The 26,587-nt window shown below is 32.3% G+C and overlaps 4 protein-coding genes across 7 annotated transcripts; 3 read left to right on the top strand and 1 right to left on the bottom strand.

Annotated features, from left to right (window-relative positions):
• Positions 1-199: 199 nt before the first annotated feature.
• Positions 200-3,561, top strand: LOC127066579 (uncharacterized). The gene is made up of 2 exons (XM_051000480.1): positions 200-524; positions 3,215-3,561. The coding sequence occupies exons 1-2, from the start codon at positions 200-202 to the stop codon at positions 3,559-3,561; spliced, it is 672 nt and encodes a 223-aa protein (XP_050856437.1).
• On the bottom strand, positions 1,100-17,845 carry LOC127066576 (uncharacterized). Of its 3 annotated transcripts, XR_007782431.1 has the most exons (6): positions 17,608-17,844; positions 11,502-11,833; positions 10,373-10,513; positions 6,060-9,842; positions 5,718-5,855; positions 1,100-1,200 (listed from the first exon to the last, which is right to left on the bottom strand). XR_007782431.1 is itself a non-coding variant. In XM_051000474.1 (4 exons), the coding sequence occupies exons 2-4, from the start codon at positions 11,781-11,783 to the stop codon at positions 9,321-9,323; spliced, it is 945 nt and encodes a 314-aa protein (XP_050856431.1). In that variant the 5' UTR covers positions 11,784-11,831; positions 17,608-17,845; the 3' UTR covers positions 7,819-9,320. The 3 variants fall into 3 exon arrangements, 2 of the variants coding, with proteins under 2 accessions (XP_050856431.1, XP_050856432.1); XM_051000474.1 differs by lacking the exons at positions 1,100-1,200; positions 5,718-5,855 and having other exon boundaries at positions 7,819-9,842; positions 11,502-11,831; positions 17,608-17,845; XM_051000475.1 differs by lacking the exons at positions 1,100-1,200; positions 5,718-5,855; positions 17,608-17,844 and adding an exon at positions 17,120-17,250 and having other exon boundaries at positions 7,819-9,842.
• Positions 6,408-7,562, top strand: LOC127066577 (U-scoloptoxin(01)-Er1a-like). Its single transcript, XM_051000476.1, has 3 exons — positions 6,408-6,509; positions 6,585-6,791; positions 6,886-7,562. Exons 1-3 carry the CDS (start codon positions 6,408-6,410, stop codon positions 7,102-7,104), a joined length of 528 nt encoding a protein of 175 aa, XP_050856433.1. The 3' UTR covers positions 7,105-7,562.
• Positions 17,238-26,587, top strand: LOC127066578 (U-scoloptoxin(01)-Cw1a). 2 transcript variants are annotated; one of them, XM_051000477.1, is made up of 5 exons: positions 17,238-17,375; positions 23,644-23,715; positions 26,012-26,134; positions 26,262-26,363; positions 26,445-26,587. In XM_051000477.1, the coding sequence occupies exons 1-5, from the start codon at positions 17,268-17,270 to the stop codon at positions 26,520-26,522; spliced, it is 483 nt and encodes a 160-aa protein (XP_050856434.1). In that variant the 5' UTR covers positions 17,238-17,267; the 3' UTR covers positions 26,523-26,587. The 2 variants fall into 2 exon arrangements, with proteins under 2 accessions (XP_050856434.1, XP_050856436.1); XM_051000479.1 differs by lacking the exon at positions 17,238-17,375 and adding an exon at positions 23,127-23,356.

Raw genomic sequence — 26,587 nt, 5'->3', positions numbered from 1 at the left:
CTAAGGAGAACTTGAAAAAAAAAAAATATTTACAAAAGAAGGTGAATTACGAAGAAGAACGGCAAAGGAATTCGAAGGTGTGCTTTCTTTGTTTTTTCTCATTTAATTTGCTCAGTCAACGTATACCGGCTACGTTTACGTACATAGGACGTACGTAAGAAGAAAAAATACGACAGAAAACTAAAAAAAAAGGATCATTATGAGGGATTCTACGATCTTATTATCAATCATTGGATTGATTGTCCTTTCTATTGCGTACGTCTCGGCTGAAACCCAAGATGAAGGGGAAGGAAGCACCCTAGAATGCATCTTCCAGGACAACATTGGTAATTGTCTGAGAAAGAGACTCGCTAGAGACATCGACAGGATCGAAATTGAAGTATCTGGGAAGAAAAGTGAACCACCGATGAGCGAGGTCATCGAGCAGACCGGAAACTTTATCGCTGAGTTCGTAAGCGATGTGCAAGAGGAACTCCAAGAGGACGAAGAGGAGATCGCTGAACGAGAAGCAGGTGTAGACGGTCGTGCATTGGGTAAGCCTTTTCTCCCTCTCTCCTCTCTCCACCCTCTTCCTCAATCGATCCTTGAAACGATAACGTTGATAACACCATCGAATGATACTTTAAAACAAAAAAAAAACAAACAAACAAAATAAAGAAAAAAAAAGAAGAAGAAAATTACTAGTTAACGTTCGAGAAACTTATGGATAACGTTGGTGTGTTTCATTTTAAATATTCCCGCGCTTGTGCGGACGTGAGAAAATTCGAACGGACCCAGTCGTTCTCATAGATTAGAAATTCGCTCCTCGTTCTAATCGCTAATCGATTCAACGACACGCACTAGGAATGGCATTGTTGATAACCTAGCATCGACTTTCTTCCGTGTTTCTTTCCTAAGACTCACGTTTCTCCTCTCCTTCCCCTTCCCCTTCCCCTTCTCCTTTTTCTAAAGACAAAAAAGTCGGCTAACTTTTACCGACCTTAAAGCCGCCCGGCTTATTGGCGGACCTAACGAAGTTGAGAATGAGTTTGGTCTGTATACCTCGTGAGTTCCACCTTGTTCTTTCCCCATTTACGTTATTACCTTCCATTAGACTCGGCTATTTTTTTTTCTTTCTTTCTTTCTTTCTTTCTTTCTTTCTTTCGTTTTTTTCTCCTGTTTTTTTCGTTATCCTCATCATCTGCCGTACCCTTTTCGCGCCTAGTTGAAACAGAAAATTAGTTTTTAGTTCGTTCAAATTCGGCTTCCACGTTCCTTCATTGTTTGTCTGCTCTGGGGCACGTGACACAACCCTGACACGGATTTTAAATTACTTGAAATTAACTGAAAGACCTAACAGAATCTCTTCTACGTATATGTATCTACCGCTCTTATTAGCATTGTTAAATCTCATTGACTATGTTATCGTTATTTATTACGGATCGCTTTTAATTCTATGAGAGATTTTCATTGAGTTTCGTTCTACCATACGATCGATCGATATAAAAAAAAAATAATTAATGTTTTTAAAAATTAAAAAGACTGAATTATAAAAAAGGCAGGAAATTTGATATTAAAGATAATTTTCGTATACTCGATCGACGTTCAAGGTCAACGAACTCATGCTCCTTGTTCATTTATAAAGAATCAATGCAAAACGCACAGATCGTAACTCTACCGTGCAAACATCACAATTGAAACTCCTTCAAGGATAATCGACAATAACATTTACTTACGAATTAACATGCGATATTTGAACGCATAGATCCTCGATTTTTACTCTGATCATGCGATCACAACCGTTCGCCGTGTCCAAGACCGATGATCTTATTCTTTTTTCATTTAATATCGTACTTTTATGGAATGGAACATTAACGGTGCTTTATTTTTCCTTTTTTCTTCGTTAACCCTTTGAATGAAAAGTTTCATTTCAAATTTCATGCAATTCTTGCGATAGTTTTTCAATGTTTTTTTTCTTTTGTTTTTTCTTTAAAAGACTTGAATAATTTAAGCTTAATATACAATGACTAAAAGTGTAGGTTACAGATCTAAAAAAAAACAATTTCTAATAATTAATTATGACAGACAATGTTACGTGAAACGTCGTACAAGTTTTTCCGGATTAATGCAAATGAGAGAAAAGTTGAATTAACGTAGAAAATTCTAATCAATGAAATAGAAAGATCGTGAATAGATTACCGTTTAATTATGCGTGATTTGTACGATATTGAACGAGTTTATTTTCAGAAATATAGTTTTCAAAGAATACATGAAAGATAATCACTATAAAAATGTACGTGACTCGTAAGACGAATTAAACGTGGTCCAGGTGAAGGTTTTGAGGTCAGTTTACTCAAGCCCTTTTCCCGTGTAGCTTAACGTACAGATTTTATTATAGTTAAATCGCGGTCGAGAAGAATATTCGTCACATTACGTTCGTATCCTTCGCTCATCTTATTTGCCATCGTTTTTAAATATTTTTATTCGACAAAAAATATATAAATCTTCTACATACTTCAATAATTCTTAAAATCTTCTTTGACATATTTCAATAATTCTTAAAATCTTCTTTGACACATTTCAATAATTCTTAAAATCTTCTTCTACTTCAATAATTCTTAAATATTCTTAATATATTAACATTAATCATATTTTGTCTCATTCGTCCTATTTTTTTTAATTAATGAAGTCGATGATCCAATCAATGTTAAATTTAATAACGGTTTCGAAAATTTTATGACTGCGAAAAGTATTAAATCTTTTCTCTTTCATAATGATGATGGAAGCTAACAGTGAATTAATTAACGATAATCAAATGGAAACGAAAATAAAAAATTGGTATGGTACAGAAAAAAGAAATAAGAAGTATTTTAAAAGCCGAACTTGGTTGTTTTATATGTTTGTTCATCCTCAAAACATTAAAAGGATCTTTGAATCATTTTATTGTGCTTTGACTGTGCGTTCGATAAAACACCGTGTTGCTTTTTAATACATTATAAAGTTAATAACGAATATACTGATATCAATCTCCTAACATCGATGCTCAGAAACTCGATTAATTCATCGGTTTTATAAATTCTGATATAGGATATATTCGATCGTTTGTTCTTTGAAATTAGGTCATTCGTGAAACGAGAAAAATATATGTTCGTATATGAATATAAATTTAAATCGATTCATCATCATTGACATCGAAGAGATTAAAAACTATCATTATCTGTCGCTTTTTCAGAAGAAGCACGTAGAAAGAAATATGGAAAGAAGAAGAAGAAGCATATGCAGAAGCTGATGGCCTTAGCAATGATGTTCAAGGCCAAGCTCGCATTACTCCTGCAAATTATCTCAACGCATTTGCAAATAAAGCTCTTCGTAATCGCTGTTGTAAGCTTCATCATGAACGCAACCAAATTCTGGATCGATCTTAAAAAGAATCATCAGCCATCTAAAGTGATCTATTACGAACACGCTCAACATCAACATCATTACGATCACGAGGACGACCATCATGGTGGTTATTGGGGAAGATCTTCAAACGATTCGCCTCAGGATATCGTTTATAGCTCGTACGTTCCTCAAGAGTAATTTATCGACGATAATAACGAAGAAAGGACGATAAACGAGGCAATCTCAAAAAATAAGGGATCGATAATCCTACCGTCTATATTGATTTTGCAATAGTCCTTTTATATGATCTTTTTTCCTTCATTTTCGATAGGTAAAACTGAAAATGACAAAGATCATTGAAATCTCTTATGATTTCGTGATTTAATTAGTTCGCTCTCTCGCTCGCTCTTTCTCTCTCTCTCTCTCTCTCTCTCTCTCTCTCTTTTTCTTTTTTCTTGTTTTCTTGCAAATTCGTTGGACAATTTGAGACAAGTCAAGTTCAATGAAAACTAGATAAATCGTATATTCTATATCTATTTATGTTAAAACTATTTATTTATTTAACTTATTAACAATGTATCGTTCCAATCGATTTCATTTTTCCCTTTTTCTTATTTTCTTTCTCTCTCTCTCTCTTTCTCTTTTTCATATCCCCCTTTTCGTCATTAAATGAACCTTCAGTCATGCCAAAGTTACTCATGCGTACCTGCCCTGACGCCGTCATATTTTCACTTTTTATCATTTAAACATATACATCTCTTACATCCTTCCTTTTTTTGTTTTTTGTTTCAATTAACAACAATATACCTTGCTAGATATATATTTGATCATATTATTATATATTTGTTATCATATTACAACAGAAACGAATGCAATTCGTTTCGACAACCTTTAAATTACTAAAAGGATATTTATAATAAATATTTAATTATTGTTTACAAGTTTCTATTTTATTCTCCCTAAGAAAAAGAAAACAGAAAAGAAAAAAATCTTTACTCTGTTTTACCGGCGGAAATAAAAGAAAAATGTATAAGTAACTTGTACTTACAACGTGGTTACAACGTAGCTAGCGCCGTAATCATGTACCTCTGAATTCTCTTTGTATTTCTCTTCGGTGGCCAAAGTAAAATGCATTTAGAATCGTTAAACACCAACGATATAATCAGGCTGTTCACCTTCTTGCGCGTGCGATCAAAGTAAAAGATTAGAGTGTTCATCGCCGCACCTTTAGGTTTGTTATTTTGTGGATACTCATCCCTCTTTCTTAACAAGAAAATGAGTTGTATTAAACGATCCCTAACGAGACAAGAAAAAAAAATAGAACAAGCAAAAGAAAAAAAACAACAAAGAGTAGCAATCGACATTATAATCTCTATCGTTTTAATTAAAAATTAAAAATTTATATCCTTTCGAAGTCTCGATGAGTCAACCATTTAATTAGCATTTCCGTCGATATCATTAAAATACAGATGATCATAAATCGACGAACCAAAATGTACAAATATATTTTAATGTCTCGACAAATGATGGAAAGTAAGTATGTTAATTTGATGAGTATATTTGTAATAACTAATTGATGTACAAATTTATGTTCTTTATTGTTGAAATTCGCTTTAAAAAAAATAATGCTGTGTATCGTCGAATTTAAAAAAAAAAAAAAAAAGGAAAGAAAGAAAGAAAATCGATCTATGTTCATAGAATTCGTCACATCAAATATTTTTCGTCGTTCTCATGGTCGATGACCACGAAAAGGGGGAGAGAAGTGGGTACGGTTTCGCAATCGCGAGGACCCAAGAGAATTGTTAAGTATTCACATCCCGAAGAAATGGTGGCCGTGATGCGGCCTTAACGAAGATGAGGCCTGGCGGATTTGCCCTCGAATTTCGACGGCCGAATTCGTCTTACGTCTTTATCTTCTCACGTTTGGAAAGGAGCCAAATCGTAGAATGGGATCACCGTGTCGTCCCGTATATTGTTAAAAAATCATGAAAAATTTCACGATTGTGTAATAAAATATTAAACGCATGGACGAACCAAGATCGTTACTAAACTCTAAACGACTTGGCATATTTAATAATAACATACTTCCTGAACGCTTAATGTTTCATCTTAGTGCAGCTGATTGCAGTTAAAAATTAATAAATATATAATTTGTAAATAAATATAAATATAATAAATATAAATATAAATATAAATAAATATCAAAAATATATAAATACGTTTGTGTGTTTATATGTATGTAGGTATATGTATACATATGTATTCCAATAGAACGGAATAAAAAATAAATCTTAAGAAACGTTAAAAAACGAGTACGATTTGTTTTCAATCATTTTATCGCAATCGGTACTCACTTATGTTCACATCGTTTCCGATTTCGTAATCGGTGAATCTTCGTCGGTGGCTTCGTGCTTTGAAAAATCGTGCCCAAAAGATCGAAGTATAATCCTTAAATGCAGGGAGTCGACTCGCTCCTGTCAAGGTCGTACTCTCTATGAATAAAAATGAAAATGCTCCGATAGAGTATGCGCAGAGTCTCTAGACGAATTAGACAGTTTAGAAACAAACGTGTCAACGATCCGTTAAGGAATCTCTCAACGACGTATACGGTAATCAAAATCGACCAACTCGTTTTACTCTTTTGATTATCGTACGACCAACAATAAATATTAATTCTAAGTAGACGAATTATTTACCGTCGAACTTAAGACACCGCATCATCGAACGTTCGGACCATTTGCATCGGGCCTTCGAGGATGATGTGAACGTCTGGATGGTCATTGGTCATTGGCAGACCAAACGTGAAGAATTTACTGATTCGGACGTACTGAGAATTGGCCATTCATACAATATTCAAGATCCCTATCCTCGCTTCACTATATAACACCCTTCTACGATTCGGATCTCCAGTCACTTGAGGACCTCCGAAGAAAGAAGCTGTTAAAACTTCCAAAAATCTCTGAAGAAAAACTATCGAATAAGTTAAACGCATAAACCGCTCCAATCGAATACTTTTATTTATTTCTTCGAACACAACAAACAAGATGAATCGATTCGTATTTATCCAAATTTTGTGTGCTTTCGTATTAGCGATACACGCGTTTCCTCAACAACCAAAATCCAAAAGACCTATACCCGTGTTTAAAGTTAGTAAAGGACATTTCAATATTATCAATAACATCGATGTATTATTAACATGTTATTTTTCTTCTTCTATATAGCAAAATCAATTAGGTGGATTACAATTACCAGACAATGCGACACTCATACGAGACAACATCGTAGATACATTTTCCTGCAAAGAAAGAATTTATGGATATTACGCTGATATGGAAAATGATTGTCAAATATTTCACGTTTGTCTACCACAGACGAGAAATGTCGCTAAATGGAGTTTCATTTGCCCTTCTGAAACGGTTTTCAATCAGGTATGTATATTTACATTGTTTTTATCTAGTTATTTCTTTGTTATTATTTTTTTCTTTCTTTTCCTTTTTTTTTGTTATTTTATCTCTTTATAAGGCCACTTTCGTATGCACGCGAACGGAAGAATCTATACCGTGCGAGGAATCGGAAAAATATTACAGTTTGAACGAAGAAATTGGTAAGGAGGAAGAAAATACCGAAGAAGAGACTACCAGATCTCTTCCAGTAAATGCTGACGTCGAGCCAGTGACAAACAAACCATTTTCGAGAACTTCGAGAATTTTAAGTCGACAAGGATCGTCTCAACGTTATTGACGAAATTTTTTAATTACGTCGATCGCAAATAATTTAACTTCTCTACTTCTACGTTGAACGAGAAACGAAAAAATAAGAACAGCAACTTTTGTATGCTACATACGCTTGCCTTTAATACATATATCGCTAAGGTATAAAAAATAAAAAATAAGAAAAAAGAAAGAATTATATGTATTATGTAAGTAATGTAATAATTTAAGATGTTCCAGATTTTGCTTTTGCTCTTTAGTTTTAATAGTAATCGTGTAAAAAAGAAAAAAGGAAAAAAGTTTTAAATTATTTTGAATCATTCGAATGATTCTTAATTTTAATTCGTTTGTAAAAATTTGCGTTATAATATTAGGAATATATGTTAGTAAGTATCGAGGGTGTCTTATTAACTCCTACAAAAATATTATTAATTGTATTATATGTTGGAAAATAAAAGACTAAAATTGTAGAACATTTTAACACTTCAATGTGTTTTATCATTATTTAACGTTACTTAAGTACAATACAAACTTAATGCTGACAAGCAGAAAATATATATGTATGTGTATATATAAATATATATATATATATATATATATATATAATATGTATATAATATATATATATATATGTATATGTATATATATTACTACGAAAGTAACTAATCCATCTAGTGTAAAATTAATTAGAGATACAACGAAAAAGAAAAAGAAAAAAGGAAGAAAGAAAAGAACTAAATCGAAATACTTTATACCATTATCGTAATATTAAATACGGTGTTACTCGTAACACCCAATAATGTGATCGTTGATATGTATCGATATTGGTTTTCAAACTTAAACAACTAAAATATAAATAAAATTATATCTAAGAAACGTACGATAAATGATTAGAAAATAGTATCGGCAAGACAATGCAAAATCGAACTTGGAGAACGAGAACTCCATATTTCTTACGTAGACAAGAAAAAAATAATACGTGTAATATTACATTGTACATTACAAAATATTTGTATTTCTCGCTTAAGCATGACTAAAGCATAAAATCAAAATAAAGTCGTAGGCTCGATTAATAAAAGTCCATTAAAAAATTACTATTTGAAGAAGAAGAAACTTATTATAAGATGAAAAAAGCACTCTCACACACAAAGCGGCTAGAAATAAATCCAAATGCTTTCTTTTTTTTTTCTTTTCTTTTCTTTTTTTTTGAGACGCGATCGTTATTATACATTTTTGTCGCAAAATACCTGAAAGTCGTTTCGGCAAGTCATGGGACCACCGATGACTATCTGTTTCTCTTCTTCTATTCAGTATCTTTGGAATAGCTAGCCATCATGTTGTGGATAGGCAATGCCCAACCTTTCTTTGTAAAGCCGATAATAGTTATGAAACACACAATAATCTGTACTTTCGTATTTACGAACAAAATAATTAAACATGCCTTTTCCTTTCATTCAGAAAATCATTACAATATTAACAAGGCACTGGAACGATTCCACTCATGTTGATCTTCAAATTGAACGGAAAATAAACACTGTATGTATGTATATATATATATATATATATATATATATATATATATATATATATATATATACATATATATATGTACATATATGTATGTACAAAACGAATAATACGTTACAATTATTCCTTAGACTAAATATAACGAAACCCGTATATGTATGTACTACATATTAATTAATTCGTATAAAATGTAATATATTATACTTATACTAATAATGTTAAAAGTATTTCTTATTCAACGTTGATCTTGGTATATGTTTATACTGTTTTTGTTCTAATCAAGTAAAATATATACAGACACATATATTTAATATAATATATATAAATATATATAATATATATATATATATATATATATATAAACTCTCGAAAGAATCTAGTCGATAAGATTTATATCCATAGTCAAAAAAATCTATATTACACTAGACAGATGTTTTCCATTTAATTGCGTAAATAAATCGATATCTATAATCGTAACCCTGTATCGTCCTGTTTTCTACGAAATGCAACGCTCTTGGCAAAAATTAACACATAAATCTTTCAAATCACTTGTTTACAACTACGTTATCGTTAGACAGCACAACTAACATAGATATATACCCCTATATTTAAAGGTAACACGAAGAAAACAAAAGGACTAACCTTCGTCGACGTTCATCGACCTTCATCGACGTAAAAATTTGAACAGCCATAATGTCTGAAAGAAAATATCTAAATCCTTCACGCTTCAGAATCCATACAAAGATCAGCTTCGATTTCTTCAGGAGTTCTGAGATCGATGGCAAATCTTTTCTTAGTATTACTGACAACGTTTTCAGAATTAGTCTTATCTTGGAACTTGACTTTTCTCGAGTAAATCTCAAATGCAGTGGCAAGTGCATAAGTGAGTTGTCTGGCATGATGTTTCGATTCGCAAACGAAGCCATGACACTCGAAGGGTGATACCCTACGAAAGTTATCTGTATCACGAACAACGATCATCGAGAATACCCTGGTATAAACGAGATCCTGAACACCATAGGAAATAGTTTCGATGGCGTACATTCTAGCTATGTTGCCTTCCTGCTTCCTTTTGTCGAGTGGTAAAAGTGCTACTCCTTCTTGGGATACCACTAACTTGATCAAAGGCAGCATCGTATTGGTCGGTAATGCTTTAGCCGAGGTTACCATGTTATCGACCGGTTGTCTCGTATGTTTTATACCCCAGAGGCCCCTTGCATCGTGAGATCCCAAGTATTTTACCTGTAAACATCTGACTCAGTCTCGTTTGTCCTACAAAGTTATTGTTCCTTCTCTCAAAATATTATATAATTGAACAACAAAAAGAAAAAGAAAGAGAGAGAGAGAGAGAGAGAGAGAGAATGAAAGATTTTTCTCAATGTATAGGTTCTAAATTACATCATATCTTGTATCTTCTTTTTTAGAATGGTCGAGGCTATTGACACGTGATTTATCTCAACCAATAAGAATCTCTTAAATCCAAGTTCGTAGATACATACGTAGAGTATCGACGCCATACACGTAGATCGATCTTGTTTTTACTTTAATGAGACTAGAATATCGACACAAGTACGCTAGTTGACACTTATTTACCAGAATAGGTAATACACAAGAGAGTGCACGAACTAGTGTAAGATACATGTATATGTGTGAAAGAAAAATCGACATAGAAGTCCCGATAGAACAGGTACCTATACAGGAAATTGTGTACCTGATACATACCCGCAGGTATTTTCAAACTAAGCCTTTGAAGACTTTGCCCTAAAACGTACCTGAAACACCTGCGGCAAATCAGTCGACCCTTCGAACACATTGTTGTCGATCGACAGACGAGATAATTGTGCTATCAGGTCCTTCTTATTTTCCGTTACGGACAACAAATCTTTCTTCATTTCTTCTTTATGATTGCTTCTCTATAAAAAATAAATTTGAGTCACGTATCATGAATTAAAAAGTTATATATATTATAATATATTAGCAGAATGTTTATCTAGAAAGAAGGAATTTCATTTTCAAAGCTATCGTGTGAGAAATCCACTTGAGAACTCGTAACGAATTCCTTTAGTCGTTAGCTAACAGACCTTTCTAACTCTTTTCGATTTTTTTTTTACTTTTTTGCAAGAATATGACATTTTAAATGGCGGAACGAAAAAATGGTAACAGTCGATTAATTATAAATCTAAATAAAATTGACGCTTTTACGAATAAAATGTATAGTTTTGTGAACGATCGTTTACTTGGAAATTATACGAACTTAATAATCAAATAAAATATCAAAACAATATTGATTCATTGTATGCGCAATAATATAATAACATTTGTGCGTACGTGTAAACATGCGTGGGTGTATATACGTTTGCGAATGAGAAAAGAAAAGATGAGAAAGAAGAAAGATGATAAATGTGTAAGCGACACAATAGGCAATAAACGATAATAACGGTAATCAAAGTTCACTGACGTCTACAAGGAAGTATAAAAATATCTCATAAAAAGCGAAATTGGTTGACGTAATAACGAAGAATGCGTTACCAATCGACGATAAACAAACCATGCGTGTGGATAGTTTCCAAATAAGAACGTTGGTACGACTGACCGAGTTTTCACTAACGAGAATATGTAAATATGAAATGAAAATAAATCTATTCCGATCTTAACGAGTGATACTTGGTGTCGGTCGAGATCAAGACTCGTTCTAACTTTATTAAAATCCAATCGGTCGACAATTATTTTCATCGTTTATTCGTTAAGATGTTAGAATAGAAAAAATTTTCAAAATAAATTCGATCCAATTCATCCACATCTGATACGTTATGAGTTTTAGGAATTTTAAACGATTAGCAAATTTTTTTATATAATTAATAATTCATTATTCGTGTTAATTTTCCTCTTAAATTTACTTACGGGTTGTTCTTCGAGTTTGTTGAGTTTAGAAGGTGGCTTTACTTTGAGATGATATTCGACGACGTTCGGTATGTTCGGCGCGTTGTTTGGAACTGACGAGGGGGCGGTCTTGGAACGGCCACGATTGCTGTCTCCACCGCTTCCACCGGCGGCCGCAGCCCTCGTCGGCGCTGAGGACGGTCCTCTCTCCTTTTGTGTATGCCCTTCCTCTTTCTCAACGGTTAGGATCTTCACTAGGGCTCTGTTGTCCCTTTTTGTAAATCCAAAATCTTCGTCTTCCATATTGTTCTCTTCGTTCACCCTCTTTTCCAAATTTCATTCAAACTTTCTCTCTGGAAAAATTTTTAAGTACGTGTAGTTCAAAAGTTTCTTTCTTTTTCATCGTCTCTTTAAATTTGTTTACTTATGTACGATGATAAATATGTTCGAATATTCGTCATTGAAATAGAACATCGTAAATGAATGTATTGATATTAATATTTACTTTTATATTTTGTAATTATTTGATAGCGATCAGTAAAGTGTTACAATGTTCTATTTCGCTGAACGCTTTTTAATACAACCATAATATCACACACACACACACACACATGTATGTATATATAGATTCAGGTATTTTCTGTATATTTATAGTAAGAATATAATAGCAGTATAAACCAAAACAAGACACTGATAGACATTTTAAAGAAAAATTTGAAAGAAACAGTTTGGAAGTACATATATAAAATTTTCTATAAAAAAAAGTCTCCATCAGAAAGAATTTCTGAGTTAGACTGTAAAAAAAGATAAAGTTGTCTAATCGGTGACAATAACAAATTTCCTCTTTAAAGATGTAGAAAATGTTTAGTTAAGAAGGATAAATATACTCTTTATATTTGTCCATTTTACAATATATTATTGTTTAAATTGTCATTTGTTTTAAATGTTAGCACGCTTCAAAAAAATACTACATTGTGTAACGCATATACACATGTAGTTTTTACTTTCGTGTATTTTGTATAAATTATATATAAGATACAAAATAATCACTATATATATATATATATATATATATATATATATATATATATACATGTACACTATTTTTATCTTTCCTGGAAATTTAAATTTATGAGAAACACACATTCGCAAAAAAAGAAATGTTAGCATATAGGTCAGCACAATTTGTATGCACGGCTAAGTTTTCAAATGAAATACTGTTCTATTTTTAAAAGCATACGAATAGTTTTCGAATGTACCGTATGCATATTTATAAATTTTTAATATACGATCATTATCATAGATAAAAATGAACTATCTTCAATAAAGTCATATAAATAATTTCAATCTACAATTTTATTCGATTCGATTGAAAGTTAAGACAATCAATTTTATGTTTAATATTCTTCTATGTTTAATAATAATTTATCAGTTATTTTTATCTACCAATCAAATTAAGAAAAAAAAACGAAAAACACATTAGTCCGAAGGACTTTTTAATTGAAGAGTTTGTAAACATAAAAGATGAGAGAAAAAAAATGCAAGATTCACCCTACAACGGTCGATTATTATTGCTATCATCTCTCCGAGTGTATCCAAGCATGAAAATAAAAAAAAAAAAAAGAGGGAAAAGAAGACCGAACGTTTCAGAATTACACCGGAAAACAGCTGTCGAGCGGCACGTGTTGCACCTTGCGCCTTCGTCATTCTCGATCGCCTCGACGATCGTTGCATTTCCTTTTAAGTATGTATGAACATCGTAAATGGTATCGAATCGATCCGATTACAAGTTCATTACCTTGCGCTATCTATTATGAGTTGCTTGGAAAAAAAAAAGAAAAACAAAAATATTGATTGGTCAAACTAAAGAATATAGTGTTTGAAAAAATTATAAATAATAAAATCGTTGACACAATTTTGTTTAACAAATTTCTTGATCTTATATAAAAACAATGATAATGTTTTAAGTATTTTATCAATTATAGATAAGATAAGAATAATAATAATAAATTCTTCAAATTATTTCGATAATATTAAAATTAATCATCAGTGTATTAATAATTCTAATAATAATTTTTAAACGAACGAGACAACGAAAAAGGATAGGCGGATATTCGAGGTTCGATAAGCGGAAACTACAACGAAGAGGGAACGTGTGCACTCTTTCAAGTTTACCGGAAGTGAGTCAGGTGACCGATCGGTCAGGTGAGGAAGGATTCATTAACGTATTCCGTCGGTTACGTTGGGGTTACATCTGAATACGTTAAATGACCACCTCGTATATGTCGTCGTGTATCGTATTTGGTTACATTGCATCGAAATACAGTCGAAGCAAGCTTAGTTCGTAAATAAAAAAAAAAAAAAATACTGAAATGTAACACCTAAGATCGGAATAACGCAGAGCTAACATAACAGAATTCTACGAGTTTATGTTCATGAATTTAATATAAATATTTTGTTATATACACGTATCGAAAATTGCAACAATAATAAGCTTTGATTATATATGTGCACATATATATATATTTTTTTATATATATACATATATATATATGTATATATATTATACACATATATATTATGTCCGATATAAACAAAAAAATAATTCAAATATGAACGTTCCAAAATATTAGAGAATGAATCATCTTATTAAAACAAATATAATATTTATTCATAAGAGTTCATAAAAAGAATAGAAATATTTATATATACATATATGGTGTTTTAAAATTTCTATTAAAAATTTTTAGGACATAAAAAAAATTGAGTAGATAAAATTTTAATTAAGAACCTAAAAAACGTATCATAAAACAAAATTAAAACGTACGAATAAAACAAAGTCAAATCAGGATTAAGTCCTCATCCACTACAAGTGTTGCTACTTAATATATCGACCATTAATTTAATTGCAAACATTGTACCTGCTAAGTATGTTCTGACAGAATCGCTAAAAAATTCTTGGTTTATGTTGAATCTGTTGTATCGTGGTCATAATTCATGCAAACCAATTTTTCTCCGATTCTAGAAGAGTATAATACTTCTTGTAAGAAGTATTGCTGGAGTTCTTGAAAGATGTGCCATTGAACATTTATCAACATATGTGTTTTCAATATAATGACACACAACCATACTTTACGCTTGCTGTTCAACACGCAATGTAAATCAAACTTATCCCAGACGCAATACCGATTAGATTTTATTTTATCTTTATGTTTCCGGACATAGGTTCCTAATCAAAACTTTATCTTTAACTTATTTATTCAGTCCCCTCTACAAGTCCTAGAAATTTATAACATTCGAGATTTTGAAACATTCTTTATATATTCATTCAATATTATATTTCATTCGAATTATATCGATAGACAAAAAATCTTAAATTATTAATCTATTTACTTGCAAGCTTATTTATAATAAGTATAATTTTTAATCCTAAATTTATAATTAATATAAATTTATGCATTTACTTTTTCATTTAATTTATATTACACACATACATATTATATATATACATGTGTATATAATACATACATACACATATATATGTGTAATATATATTTATATATGTAATATAGATATATGTAATATATGATATAATATATATGTATATATATGTATATATTATATTATATATATATATATATATTGATGATTAAAAATTATATATAAATCTACTTGAAAGGAATGTAAATTTTCTTTCAGAACATACTATAGGTGCACAAATGCACCTGTCAGCCAGTTACACCCGCGTACAATAGATGAAGTGCGAACGTGCGTTGCAACATATCGGGTGTCGTAATAAGAATATTCTAGAATCGAGTGGTTATCTCGTACATCTGGATTACAGACGTACAAGATTACAACGCGATTACAATGATTAGAATTGAATCCAACGAATCGCAATTCACATTCCTAATCACGAAAACATGTTCTTAACATATAAATTATTTTTATTTCTATATTTTTACTCGGAATTTTATCGTAATGTTATCGTTTGTTTCATGATCAAACATTATCGCTTATTATTGTAGATAATCAATGCTCATAGAATCAATGCTCAATAAGAAAATGAAAAAGAAAGAGAGAGAGAGACAGAGAGAAACAAAATGAAGCGTAACGGTGATAGTAAGGATAAAACGGAGCAATAGACAGTGGCTACTCGTTATTATAGTTTTCCGTTAGGAACTTCCGTTACGTTTCAACGAAGATATCGTACTCCATAAGAAAATATCAATATAACGAAGTATTCGTGCTTTGCCATAAGAGAATATTTTCAGTTAGCCAGGTTATAAAATCTATTAAAGAGAAATTCGTTTGCAAATGACGCGGATAAATCTCGTTATAAGTAGCTATAATGGTAGACAGCGTTAATACAATATGATTGATCGATTAAAAATTAAAATCACAATAAACGAATTTGTCGAAAGTCGTAATTAATATAATCAATCATCAATTATTAATTTTTAATCGGTATTCGAATAAGTGATTTTTAACAAATTGAGTTCGACTAATCCGTGAATCATTCGTATTGTTGTTTATATTTGCAAAAATATTCGAATATTAAAAATACGTAAATATCTGAACAAATATTCGGATATAAAAGATATGTAAATATTTGAATACGTATATATATAATTGAAAATTATAATCGTCGTAATTGTTAATAACGATAGAAAAATATTGTAATCGTGAATTGTTGAATTGGATTAAATATCTTTCAACGGGTAAGAATTGTCTCGATTAAAATAAAAATTTTTAACGTTAAAAAAGAAAATTTAACGAATTAAAACCGACGTAAGGGTCGATACGTTACGATGTAAAATTTGATACAGCATGGACAGGAAAACGCGAGAATTCATGGAGCGTGCAACGTTGTTGGTATCGCCATTGTCAGAGGTCTGATTTATACCAGACATCACGAAGGCAAATGATTTCCCTTTTCATTTGGAACCCACGGAAGGGTAGCAACGAGACCGGAAATGCTCGTGAATGTCAGAGCGGAAGTCGTTAGATTGTGTCACGCTTGATCTCCAACGATGCGTGTCACATCCGTTCGAAAAAAAATATTTTAATAGTGGTGAATCCCTTACGAATTCGGATCAATAAAGGAAATGACGTTACCGTTTGCAAAAAAAAAAGAAAAGAAAAGAAAAAGAAAAAATAAGATCGTTAATACAATGTCGTCGTTCAATACAACAACAGAATTTAACATTAACAAAGTCTATTCTTTCACAAAGATATAAAATTATATATGATTTAAATTCAATGTTTCGAACGTATGCGATACGTGCGTAGATAACTCTTGGTTCGGCCTTTCGATCGCAAGAATGATATCAAAGTTTATCTCGGATAAACATTCAAAGATAACTAAGTGTGACTAACGATGAAATCTCAACAAATCTTTAACATTTTTTGATCGAATTAAAAAAAATCGATTTATATTATTCGGAGTCGATATTATTACGTTATTCGTGAGATGTGATATTCGACGATCAATGATAAAAAAAAAAAGAAAGAAACAAAAAGAATATAAAACGTAGCAACATTTTCTAAATTTCTAATTAGAAATAAACTCTCATAGAGAAAGGTACGTGCAGAAAACCAGTCGCACTTATAACACAGATACGAACACATTCACGTACGTAGAAAATGTAAGAATTGGTGCTCCGAAAACGACGTTGCTTTCACAAGATGAATGAAGAACGTAGAAGAAGAGAAAAGTACTTTTGTTGGAGTTAACATCCAGAATAGCTTTGGCGACGATCGGCGAACATGAGAGTTTAAGATACCATGACTAACCGGAGTCGCGATGTCCACAAGGACGTCACGCTTCGTGACATGCGACGGCACGGCGACAAAAAGATCTTTTTCGAGGAAACGAACACACGAAAGTTCAAGGTTAGTCATTTAACTTGTTGAGTCTTCGCTTTCTAAACAACACATCGTACGTTAGATACGTACAACGTATATTTATATATATATATATATTACGAATTTATATTAGATACTGATTAACTTTATCTTAAACTTTTCTTATCAAGGATTCTATCGAAGATAATATTATGTTATCACACTTTAATCAAGATATACGTAAAAATTTAATTATTTTATTGATATTAATTACACCCACCAACAAATATGTGTTTACTTCAAGGTAATGTCGAATGGTCCATGTTTTCACCTCTTATTTATCGAAGAAGAAAAACGATCGAGATCACCGGAAGAGATCTCAAAGATCGAAAAGCGAATCTAGGATTCGCGAACGATCGGCTCGCACCTGCGGTATGCGCTGTCGCGTGCGAGTGACTGAAAATGTGGGGCAGGCCGAGCTGGCACACCGTTCGACTCGCTCGGACTGATAAAACCGAACGACGCGACTCTCCGTTACCTATTTCGTTACCGCCTCTGTGTATCGATACACAGTAAATTCTTTTTTTTTTTTTTTTGTACATGGGTACGCTTGAGAGCAAACACGTCGGTGTTCGTATTTACAGTATCAGATACGACGCATACCGATGAAATTCTCCAATGAGAATTTCAATACGAGCTTAGATCCTTTTGTATAATTCAAATGAAATTTCTATCGGGTTTTTAACTTTCTTTTTTTATCCCAACAAATATTTTCCTGGCTTACCATTCTCTTTGTTTTTTTTTTTTTTTGTTCTTTTCTTTCATAAAAATTTATATTCAGATAATATTAACAAATTTATCAGAGCGTATACATTATTTCTTAATATTATTTAATATTTACGATGATTAATTTTCAAAAATGTATATAAAATTTACTTTTTCTATCAGAAAAAGAAAAAACACATCTCTTATAAATATAATTAAAAATGATCAGATTCGTATACTTCTTTTCGTTAGCTCAACAGCGTTAGATCTATCACTACTAAATAGAAAGAAACGAATTCTTGATTCTCGTTGACTTACACGCTTTATATACTCATTAAATAGTCGTCTTCGTATAAAGAAAGAAAGTTCTTCAAGACGTGTCATTTCTTCATAGTCTTTCCTATATACAGAGAGAAACAAAAAAAAATATAATTATTATCAAAGAGAGATACTTTTTATGTAAGCCTTATTAATTATTACAAGCCATTATTACAAGGCAGAGCAACGTTTCCTGAGATTCGTACTAATTGTTACCGTCAGTGTTATCGCTTGCGTAATTCAACGTGTCGTTCGTACACACGTACATATACGCGTGGAATGAGTCACAGAAATATTCAAAATACTTGTTGATGTTAATTAACTTTTGTTAAAAATGGAACAAAAATAAATATATCTAAAATTTAAAAAACATATTATCAAAATTCTTCAATTTCAATGCAAATTACATTTATTTAAATAATATATATTTTATTTTATCCATCTTGAGGTTACAAGAACTTTGTTTCTTAACATTATAATTGATAGAACTATATAATTTACGATTTAATGGCGTATATCGTATAAATTTTCAAAGCCATAATTATTCTTCTTTTTTTGTTGTTTTTTTTTTTTTTTTTTTTTAATGAAAATATTCACGCCATAATGCGCATATATACAGATTTACAACATACACACCTTCTCTATTTATTTATTTATTTATTTATTTTTTTTTTTTAATAACTAGATCTCATTAGATTTTTATCTTTGCAACAAAATGAAAAATCATTTATATTTAATTATTCACGTATATACATAGAACACACGAATTTACATCTAACAAAATACTCCAAACATTTTCAACTAGTCTTGAGAAATAGTCTAAAGAAAGTTATTCAATTTCAAAAACTATCCGAATATTCACTCACTGTCTCATCGTAGATGCACGAAACGATACTGTCGCACGATTTATATTTCTTATGTAAGATTAAACGATGCGACGCGTGCACGTTGACAATGCTCGAGCCCCTAAAACGAACAAAAGCCGAACAATCGAGTGATTACGAGCGTGCGAGTAATTGCCTTGGTGAATTAGATCGCGAGGCAACATAAACGCCAGGAGAACGTCTCTTCTTGTCACAGTCTTGACACATTATAATTTAATATTATATCACTCTGAAACGCATAACTTTTCTCTTTGTGCTTTGGGTTTTGATTTCACAATCGTAATATTCATCTTGACGATTCATGAAGATAACAAAGATACAAACTCTTTTTAAAAATTCAATATAACTTTCGAATAATTAGAAAATATTTTATTTTCAAAAGCAACGTTATATTTTACACAGATCCAATGTAGAATTACATAATTAATTCGTAATTTAAAACTTTGAAAATTGCATAAATGCTAAGTCTCGAATAACATTGGAATAATTAATCTTGTTAATCTAGGATCAATCGTATTTATTTTGGACTTAGGAGACTTTATTTTAATCATCCGTACATCTTTAAAACGTGTTTCTCTCTGTACAACTATAAATACGTGAGAATAACTCTTCTATGTCTCTTCGCAAGGCAAGATAGTAGGAAGGATGACGCTTGGAAGTTGGCTGATTATGAAATTGCAGTGCTTATAACGGACGAAGACGATGTGCGAGAAGTGCCACGTAACGTGTATCTCGTGAAATAGATAATAATTTAATCGGAAGAACGAGCGCGATTGAAGGTTTCTTAAGATTAATCTGTATCTATTATCTTATTTATTCGTTTTTCGAGTCAACACTCTTCTTCACGAAATTTTCTACAAACTCTTTATCTCCATTATTTTATTTGAACATTGATCGGACTATGAAGAAGTCGATTTTATAAAAAAAGAAATAAATAAATAAATAAATAAAAAATAAAAAATATTGTAGGGAAAGAAAAGAAAAAAAAAAGAAAAAGGAAAACGGATTAAAATTTGCACTTTAAACGTCGTGATACTTTCTAACAAAAGAGAAGAACTCGAACGCGATAATTATCTTTAGAAAGACGGAGACACGGATTTACCCTCCGACATTTTCATTTTTGCCCACCACCGTTATAAATTTAGCCTCGCGATTCCACTTAAATCGCACAAATAATAAAGCGGACCTTCTCACGGCGCTAACCTAGCATTTTGCAATAGCCTCGATATATCTAATTAGACGGCAGCGAGATAATTTCATTAAGTCTTTCAATTCTTCGTTTATCCTTCCATCGTATCGCCGTAATCCAAAACGTATAGCAACGTAAATAGATTGCAAAATTTAACATCAATTTTCGTTTCACGAGATATTTAAAGTCTAAAAGTACTTACGTACTATCTGTGTACGTAGATACGATCAACGTTTGCCGTGTAAATTTCATACCAATTTACACATCAAACCGGTAACAGATTCAAAAGGTACAATTAAACGTCTCTAATTGATACCAATCGTACTTTGAAAATGATGACTTCTTCGTTACGCTCAGAATGAACACGTCAAACATGATGCGAATCATTCTCTGCGATGAATGCTGTTTGGTCCTACTATTTTGTAATTCTCTTAACAACAAAAGGAAAGAAAAAGAAAAAAAAAAAGAGAAAAAACCGAAGAAAAAAATATTTGTCTTTTGTCGATTACGATTGTAAGAAAAAAAAAAAAGAAAAAAAAAGGAGAAAAAGAAAAAGAAATATTTTTTCATGCAAATAACGCTTGTTTCTCGCTCGACGTTAAACAGGATATTGAGACACCCTGCGCTGAATCTATTAATATTATTACATCTCGAAAATTATTTCTCACGTTTGTTATACTTCGGCTTAACTGGAGTAATCGTCTTGTTATGAATTAGATACATAGTTATATCTAACTCATAACGTGAGAGCGCTATGACGGTCATCCTCTCAAAAGTTATACCGACTCTAACTCTCCTCTTAATATTTCACAATAAGAAACAATAAATCATTCTTTTCACGAAAGTATAACTATACTTGCATTGCCAAACATAAATATATATATAACATAAGAGAATAAGGGTCTTATCTTCCATTTATATATATATATATACATATCAGATTTTATTTTATATTCATTGTATTCATTTTATATTCGTAAGAGAAGAAGAACAAAACTACAGGAAGCTTCTGTTATTAAAAAAAAAAAAAAAGGAAAGAAAAAAAAGAAGAAAGAAAGAAAGAAAGAAAGAAAGAAAGAAAAAAATAAGAAATGGGCCGTCGGTCACGCGTGGACGCAGATCATTTCGAGAGCTCGAAGGACAACGAAAAAAGAAGGAAAATGAAAGAGAGAAAAGAGAGAGAGAGAAAGATAGAAAAAGAAGGATACCATCGAGGCTTTTGCTTCTCGCTTGGCTAAGTTTTAATGCACGTACTACACATACGATCTTATTCGTTGAGTTGAGTCCTCCTTGAGTAGAGCGACCTTGGATCTTGAGAAGGAGTCGTTTTGGAGGGATGACTACTCTCCCCTCTTCTCATTAAGATTTTCCATTTCGTCGCTGATTCGAAAATAAAATAAAGAAGAAAATAAAAGAATACTTTCGTGTCTGACTAAAAGAAATGATTGTCTTTATATTTTTCGTAGACAAAAAAAAAAGATAGAGAGAGAACGAAGAAGAAATACATAATCGTTGATTAATCAACAACTGTATTAACAATCGATTCTCCGAAATAATGAGAGACTCACCTTCGGTTTAAAACTCCCGCCATTTTCACGCTTCTGAGATTGCGTTCTGTAATTACGTAAGTATCTATATATGTACTTATTTAATATTCACAAGAAGAGATAGAAGAAGATGAAGAAAATGTAGAAGAAAGAGAAGAAAGAGAAAAAGAAAGAAAGAAAGAAAGAAAGGAACGACATAGGGCAGTAGATCAAACGCATTATAAATGTTTCCTGAGAATCCCGATAGTCCGAGCGCGAAAACTATCGGTCGCGATAAATCAACTCTTTCCATCTTCTTCCGTATTCCTTTTCTCTATTCGTAGTAGCTTTATACAAAAGAAACTAACGTGTTGATCGATCCTCTCTTTGTACGTACTATCCTTCGTTAATAATATTTTTAACGATACTATACCCAAGAGAAATCTGTCGGAAGAAAAAAAAAGAAAAGAAAAGAAAAAAAATCCAATATGCAATAAAGAATGACATATTAAGGTGAGACGTAATGAAACTTGGGTCAAATAATGATCACCAAAGTAACGATTTCGCTGACATCATACCTCACCCGTACTTTTATATTAATGTACATTCTTACACAATTGTGCGGTTGCCCGTCGATTTAAGTAAATAAATCTGACAGAAAGTATTAAGAAAAATAAGATAATGATTAGTCAACGAAAAATGAAAAGAAGAAAAAAAAGAAAAGATAATAATAAGAAAAATGAAAACAGTAAAAATAATAAGACCAACTCGACGTAATTTCCGTATCGAGAAAACTCTTCGAGGATTGTTGGAGTGGTCAGGAAGAGTAGTAGGTGGAAGGATACAAGGATTGGTGGGAGGAAGGATGGGAGGCTGGGAGGTTCGAAGAGACTCGCGTTTTCACGGGTGTAAGAACACGAGGGTATTGCGTAATAAATCTGTTGTTGCTCCGCAGGAGGGATCCCTCTCTATATTCCTCTCTCCAACCTCCCTCCTGGGATCTTCTCTTTCTTCGTTCGTCCGGCTTGTGGGAGCTCCAAGAAAGAGGGGCTCTCAAGAATCCCCCCTTTTTCTCTCTTCTGGATCTCTAAACCCATATATATACCACCACCTCATGGCTCTGTTCTTTGAGGAAGACACTTGCGAGTTATAGCATCGTCTTCGAATTCGTTATCGGTGAACAGAGATAAAAGAGAGAGAGAGAGAGAGAGAGAGAGAGAGAGAGAAAGAGAACAAGAGAAAGAAAAAGAAAACCAGTCTAACGAAAAACAAATCGCGCCAAGATAAATGCCAGCCACGTGGAAGGATACTAAGGACTCTAAGGAGAGATAGGACTATTCCGAAATGGTTCGTCGGCCATTGGTTTTTTTTTTTTTATATTCTTGACATTCGTAAACATCTTGAATACGATGATCTATACGCTTTTCTACTCGTTCTAGATCAATGTGAATATTGATTAGTTCGAATTTTGCGATTATGTATTGATCTCTAGTGCAAAGAAATTTATTAAGTTGATTTTCATGTTTCATCGTGTGTTTTTCATAATTACATTTGATTCGTTTTATTTATTAATTCTTTTCTTTTGTTCATTCGTTCATTCGTTTAACTCAATCGAATTGTTTGATTTATTATAGATGATTTCGAGATATCAAGTTCTCGCTGCGATCGCGCTGCTTACGACCATCTTGTTTTATCGGACAATGGCGGTAAGTAAATTAATTAAAAAAAAAAAAGACAAATAAAGAAAAATAAATAAGGACAAATCAAACGGAATAATAGATAGTAACCACAAAAATTGACGTGTCTCATGCGTTGGCAATTCTCGCGGATTGAAATGTAAAGGGAAAAGGAACGATCGCTGCTTATGTAATTTGTCAGTCGAGCCATGGAAATTTTGTTTGTCATAGAAAGGGAGCGGAATCTCATTTACGAAAGAAACCTATTATATTTAACGCGCAAAATTATTATTTTCATCGCGTCTTCTCACGACTCGGTGTGCAACAATGACAATGAACGAGCAAAGCGGTATCTCGCACGCATCATCTTCCTTTAGACTGGCAGCATTAAGTAATTCGATAATTAACTTTTCTTACGTGAGGGTGCTTTCTAGAGAGGCATCTCGTTAAATAAACGCAGTTGAGGAAACTACGTATAGAATTTATAAATATAATCGTGATTTTATTTCAATTGTGTTTTTCAAAGATGAAAACGAATCATAACATACGATTGATATAACATAACATTTATTTTACATATATATATATATTTGTATATACATGAATAACTTAAAATTTATCAGTGTAAGCGCGTATAAAAAGAAAAAAAGAAAAAGAAAAAATAATAATAAATATGAAAGAAAACATTGAATATGAAAAAACCGAAGGACGTTACAAGATCGAAAGAATTGTTGCAAAACCTTAACGAGAAAAGAAAAAATCGAAACGAAAATGAAATCCCGTTTATAAACACGAATAACTAAATCCATGAGGTGTGAAGGTTAAAACGTCGCGTGGATCTCTATTCTCGTGAACGCAGAAAATTTCACCGGATGCGAGGACCGCATTGAGAATAGGGAAGGTACGAATTCTAAATGATCGCGAATCAGATTAGAAAGAGAATCACGTGGACTGCTATTCTCATTCTGACGTACAAACGACTATACTAGGTGATAAACTTCAAACGTTGAGTTAAACTTCGCGTTCTGTTTGTTACGTTTTCAGATATCGATCTGACCGAGCGATTTCATGCAAATTCGCAATATTTAAACGAATCGTTTCCATAGTGATCACCTTGGTGAAGATGACGACAAAATTATCGAATTTCGTAAAAACAGTGCCAGAGATGTCAAGTTCATCGATAAAAATTATCAAAAGATAAAAGTGCTCGAGTTTGAATTTCTATTAAAGAATTAATACAACCTTGACCTGTCCAATTCGTCATAGCAAAAAATTCGACAGTATCTTCTCTTCTCTCTCTCTCTCTCTCTCTCTCTCTCTCTCTCTCTTTCTCTTTCTCTCTCTCTCTCTCTCTCTCTCTCTCTCCCTTTCCCTCTTTTTCTTTCGAATTGAAATTGAGAAACAAGAAGAGAAGAGGCTGTAACGATAGGGGCGCTCATTCGCGCGCGAGCACGAGCTCGTAACCGGTAAACAGTAAACAAGAGCCCGAATACAAAGGCATAGAGATGTGCATCCGCTCGCAAAGAACAATGTAATCCGACTTCCGGTCAACCCGTTGGGGCATGCGTATACATTGAACTAACTCCGATATGCCATGACGTGTCGCAATGGTCTCTTCTTATTCTCGAGTTGATTGCGAAAAATTAGTTAATTAGCTCACCCTCTCCCTTTAGCATCTCTGCTCTCTCTCTCTCTCTCTTTCTCTCTCTATTTTTATCTCTATTATTTTCTGTCTTTCTGTCTTTCTCTTTATCTCTCTTTCTCTCTCTCTCTCTCTTTTTATTTTTATCTTTATTTTCTGTCCTTTTTTCTCTTCTTTTATCTTTTCGAGTATCGTCGAGTTAATAAAGGAAATGCGATTTATAGCCCCTTGCATTATTCTTCTCCTTGGATCTCTTAAGATCCACAGGTTCCATCATCAATGACGATGATATGCAGCGAAAGTAAAGGCGTCGGACGTTGCATGTCGAAATAACGAGGATGGCGCAACGGTTATAGGGCTACCTGTCTTTTTTTTTTTTTTTTTTTTTTTTTCAACAACTTGTAATTATTTCGTACTTAATTAATGAAGCTACATTTGAGGGAACAAAAGATGTGTATTTTTATGCATATGCTCTGTGTGTGTGTGTGTTGTGTGTCTGTACGTGTGTTAAACGATTATTAAAATTCCCCCTTTTACGATCTTACTGGAAATTGAAATGTTTTTATACGAAAGGAGTTACAAGATATAGCGAGAGATATGTATATATGTATATGTGCGTATATGCTATGCTCTGTTCTGTGTGAGAGACGAAATTTAAGGAGATTAATCGTATTAAAATTTTAGCAAGTCGATGGTTACACACCTGGTGTCGATTATCCTATTTACAATTCCGTACCATTTGGGCTCACCTTTACCTGCGGAGGAAAGTTACCTGGATATTATGCGGATCCCGAAGCAAGATGTCAGGTTAGTATATAAACTTAACGTTTGAAAAAACAACGTTTATCTTAAAAGGAAATATATTGCCTACACAGTTGCATTATATTTAAAATTCAAAATCTAAATTATTCGTCTCTTGTATTCTTTTTATTAGGTTTGGCACTGGTGTTTACCGAACGGTCGGCAATTCAGTTTCCTTTGTCCTAACGGCACAGTCTTCAGTCAAACGGCACGAGTCTGTGATTGGTGGTTCAAGGTAAATTTGTAAACTAAAATTATCAAAGAAATCAGGAGCGACGTTTGCTTACAATTTTTTCTTTTCTTTCTTTCATCGCAGGTCGACTGTAACGATTCTCCGAGACTTTACGGCATTAACGATGACCTCTACAGAGACATCAATGGAAACAGGATTTAATATTGTCAAAGAATTCCCGTAGGAATAAGTGTATATTAATAAAGGATTTTTTTTCTATAAATTTA

This window comes from Vespula vulgaris, chromosome 9 (assembly GCF_905475345.1).
Source record: "Vespula vulgaris chromosome 9, iyVesVulg1.1, whole genome shotgun sequence".
NCBI lineage: Eukaryota > Metazoa > Arthropoda > Insecta > Hymenoptera > Vespidae > Vespula > Vespula vulgaris.
Note: the sequence above shows the minus strand (reverse complement) of the source record. Positions and strands in the feature narration are given on the sequence as shown.

Excerpts from the sequence above, each read along its gene's own strand:
- LOC127066579 (XM_051000480.1), top strand. The coding sequence starts at position 200 with ATGAGGGATTCTACGATCTTATTATCAATCATTGGATTGATTGTCCTT. Across the intron at positions 525-3,214 it reads AGAAGCAGGTGTAGACGGTC|AAGCACGTAGAAAGAAATAT; the intron begins GTGCATTGGGTA and ends CTTTTTCAGAAG.
- LOC127066577 (XM_051000476.1), top strand. The coding sequence starts at position 6,408 with ATGAATCGATTCGTATTTATCCAAATTTTGTGTGCTTTCGTATTAGCG. Across the intron at positions 6,510-6,584 it reads GACCTATACCCGTGTTTAAA|CAAAATCAATTAGGTGGATT; the intron begins GTTAGTAAAGGA and ends TCTTCTATATAG. Across the intron at positions 6,792-6,885 it reads CTGAAACGGTTTTCAATCAG|GCCACTTTCGTATGCACGCG; the intron begins GTATGTATATTT and ends TCTCTTTATAAG.
- LOC127066576 (XM_051000474.1), bottom strand. The coding sequence starts at position 11,783 with ATGGAAGACGAAGATTTTGGATTTACAAAAAGGGACAACAGAGCCCTA. Across the intron at positions 10,514-11,501 it reads ACAAACTCGAAGAACAACCC|AGAAGCAATCATAAAGAAGA; the intron begins GTAAGTAAATTT and ends TATTTTTTATAG. Across the intron at positions 9,843-10,372 it reads ATTTGCCGCAGGTGTTTCAG|GTAAAATACTTGGGATCTCA; the intron begins GTACGTTTTAGG and ends AGATGTTTACAG.
- LOC127066578 (XM_051000477.1), top strand. The coding sequence starts at position 17,268 with ATGACTAACCGGAGTCGCGATGTCCACAAGGACGTCACGCTTCGTGAC. Across the intron at positions 23,716-26,011 it reads TGTTTTATCGGACAATGGCG|CAAGTCGATGGTTACACACC; the intron begins GTAAGTAAATTA and ends TTAAAATTTTAG. Across the intron at positions 26,364-26,444 it reads TCTGTGATTGGTGGTTCAAG|GTCGACTGTAACGATTCTCC; the intron begins GTAAATTTGTAA and ends CTTTCATCGCAG.